Raw genomic sequence first — 2,624 nt, forward strand, 5'->3', positions numbered from 1 at the left:
ACACAATGTTTAGTTGTGCCTAAAAGTAGGCACCAAAAAGTAATTTTTAAATTTCACCACGTGCAAAGTATCTGCTCCTATTTATAACATTTTGACCGCAACTGTTCCCAAACAATCTACGGGGGCTCGAAGCCCATTGTCTGTTTGATTTACCGGTGAAATATGGTCTTTGTACACGAAAGCAGGCCAAACTAAACTCGTTTCAAGTCCAAACATTTTCGGTTATCAATGCAAATGCGTTGCGTTGGTGTTCAGCGCCAAAAAGTGGGCACCACCGCAAAAAGGCTTACCTGCAGACAATGCGTGCCACGCCCCCGCGGCATTCATCGGCCGTAGATATATATGGCAACGACTATATATCTCCATGGCCAATGGCTGTGCTTTTGTTTGGAACTTTTCAGGCCCGGTGTTACCTGCCAACTACCTGCAGTTGCGTGTAGGTGAATAAATGAGATGGGCGCGGTGCTTTGGGGCTCTGGCATTCCAGCGAATCGGTCGGACCTCGGGCAATTTTAGAGTTCTTTTATTACCAACTTGTTAGCTGTTTATTTGGCGCATTATTGACTCAACCGCTACCCGAAAAACCCAAGCAATTCCAGGAACCAGGACTACTAGGCCTAGTGCGCCCGGATTCGGATCCGGATACGGAGCCGTGCGTTTAGATAATCAACTAAGCACTTCATTATTCCGTCCGGAGGGTGGTGCAAATTGCTTCCAATACTCCCCCCCTTTTACGAACGGGGGAAATGTGCGAAAATCCTCTGGTTTATTTCGCGTATTTTCCATGCACGCGTTTTCTGTTGCTTTCCTCCCTTTTTTTAATTGAATGATAAAACATCGCTGCACACAGCCCATTCTGATTCGCAGTAAGAGGCATTAATTTAGATTAGCGAACGAAAAGTGCGATCTGAATGTTCTCAACAGGCTTTCTGTGTGTAAATAGTTATTGAAAGGCCCAAGCCCATTGAATTAGATTGCATGCATTAGATATCTGGGGAAACACCCCCATAAAGGTGCGGACTGAATTGTTCCCTAATAGTTAAGGTTACCATTAATTTGCAAACAACATTTGAATAAGTGGAGATAAGATTTAATGTAGTTGTGCGTTAAATATATAGAACGGAAATATTTAAAAGGGTTATGATAGCCTGTTCACATTTTAAAGGTATATCTAGAACAATTTTGAAAGAATTAAATATTTATTAAACGTTAGAAAACAAAAATAATATTGACTCTCTAGATATTTAAAGACAAAAGATATTTGAAGACAACACAACCTCTCCTATATTAAACAATTCAATCTCAAAGTATGCTTTAAACACCTCCTTTATTTAGTACACACTTCAGTTACCAATTATAGTTCCCACAGGAAATATGATAATCTTGCGCTCGCCATTGATTTGCAGCGTTTCATAGTGATAACCCCGATGCATGCAGGCGCTATACTTTCGCAGCTCAAAGGCACGTTTGATGGGCTCCATATTCACCCTGAAACAGTTGATCTTAAAGGTATCCAAGGCATTCATCAAGCCAACGACTTCAAAGACGCTGGATACGCGTTCGTTCCAGATGCTAACCGATGCGATGGGCAGGGGATATTCCTTGCGATAGATTCGAGTAGCCTCAAAAGGGGTACGAAAAATATGCATTGTGATAATACCCGTGGGTCCTTCGCCCAAGAATTTGTGGGGAATATCCCGCACCAACATGGGCGTGGCATCGGGCAGTACAAAACCAGGAGGACCAACGACAGTTTTTGGTTTCAGTTCGGCAATCTTAAGAAGGGTGCGCTTATAGCAAGGGTGATTGGCCACCCGGGAATCCAATGGTTTCATGAGAGTCACCACTCTACCCTCTAGTTCTTCTACAAGACTTTCCTGTACCAAAAGTACGGCTACCGCATCCAAGGCAAAGGGATCCTGCAGAGATTCGACGAGATGATGAAGGGCACAATTGAGATCGCCATCCTCGAAAAGAACCATCATGCAGGGAGCATTCCAGGCGTACTTTACTTCTCCTTTCTTAGAATCCTCCGGTTCCTCATCCTCATCCTCCTGCTCCGTTTCAGTTTCCGCTTCCGATTTCTCTGCATTATCTTCTTCTGCTTTACTATCGCCTTCAGGATTTTTAATATCCTCTACAACATCGGGCAATGTTATCTTGTCGGTTATTACGCTTGGTAAGACTTGCACCATTTCTCGAGTAATAAACGGTTTAACTACTACTTGATAGTCAGCCATAATTTTACAGATATTTTGCTATTTTCATAAATAATTTTTAAATAAATTGTGACAAGAACACAAAGGAATACTAGTGTAGATTTTTCACGCAATGAAATAAGGAAAAATGAAACTCAATTATCAAGAGAGTTTGCCTGAGACCTACGTTTTTTGGCACATGAATTTGCGATTTTTCGAAAATAACAAGCCTTCGTCAGTAAACAAATCGCTTGCTAAGCTCACCTGTATGACTTAACTTAGGGGCCTCAGGCAAATAAATATTAATGAAATGCATTTCATCAGCGATACCAAATTACAAAATGTGACTCCACTCGGAGCAGACCTAAGGCCAAGTTAATTCTTGGCCGGACTTCACAAAATCTTAAATGCAATTACGTTCATCAT

At 41.8% G+C, this 2,624-nt stretch overlaps 1 protein-coding gene across 1 annotated transcript; it reads right to left on the reverse strand.

Moving 5' to 3' along the window:
* Positions 1-1,314: 1,314 nt before the first annotated feature.
* On the reverse strand, positions 1,315-2,325 carry LOC108014819 (uncharacterized). The gene has a single exon (XM_017081016.4). The coding sequence runs from the start codon at positions 2,238-2,240 to the stop codon at positions 1,344-1,346; it is 897 nt and encodes a 298-aa protein (XP_016936505.4). The 5' UTR covers positions 2,241-2,325; the 3' UTR covers positions 1,315-1,343.
* Positions 2,326-2,624: the final 299 nt, after the last annotated feature.

Source organism: Drosophila suzukii, chromosome 3, assembly GCF_043229965.1.
Source record: "Drosophila suzukii chromosome 3, CBGP_Dsuzu_IsoJpt1.0, whole genome shotgun sequence".
Classification (NCBI taxonomy): Eukaryota; Metazoa; Arthropoda; class Insecta; order Diptera; family Drosophilidae; genus Drosophila; species Drosophila suzukii.

Coding starts and splice junctions, on each gene's coding strand:
- LOC108014819 (XM_017081016.4), bottom strand. CDS start 2,240: ATGGCTGACTATCAAGTAGTAGTTAAACCGTTTATTACTCGAGAAATG.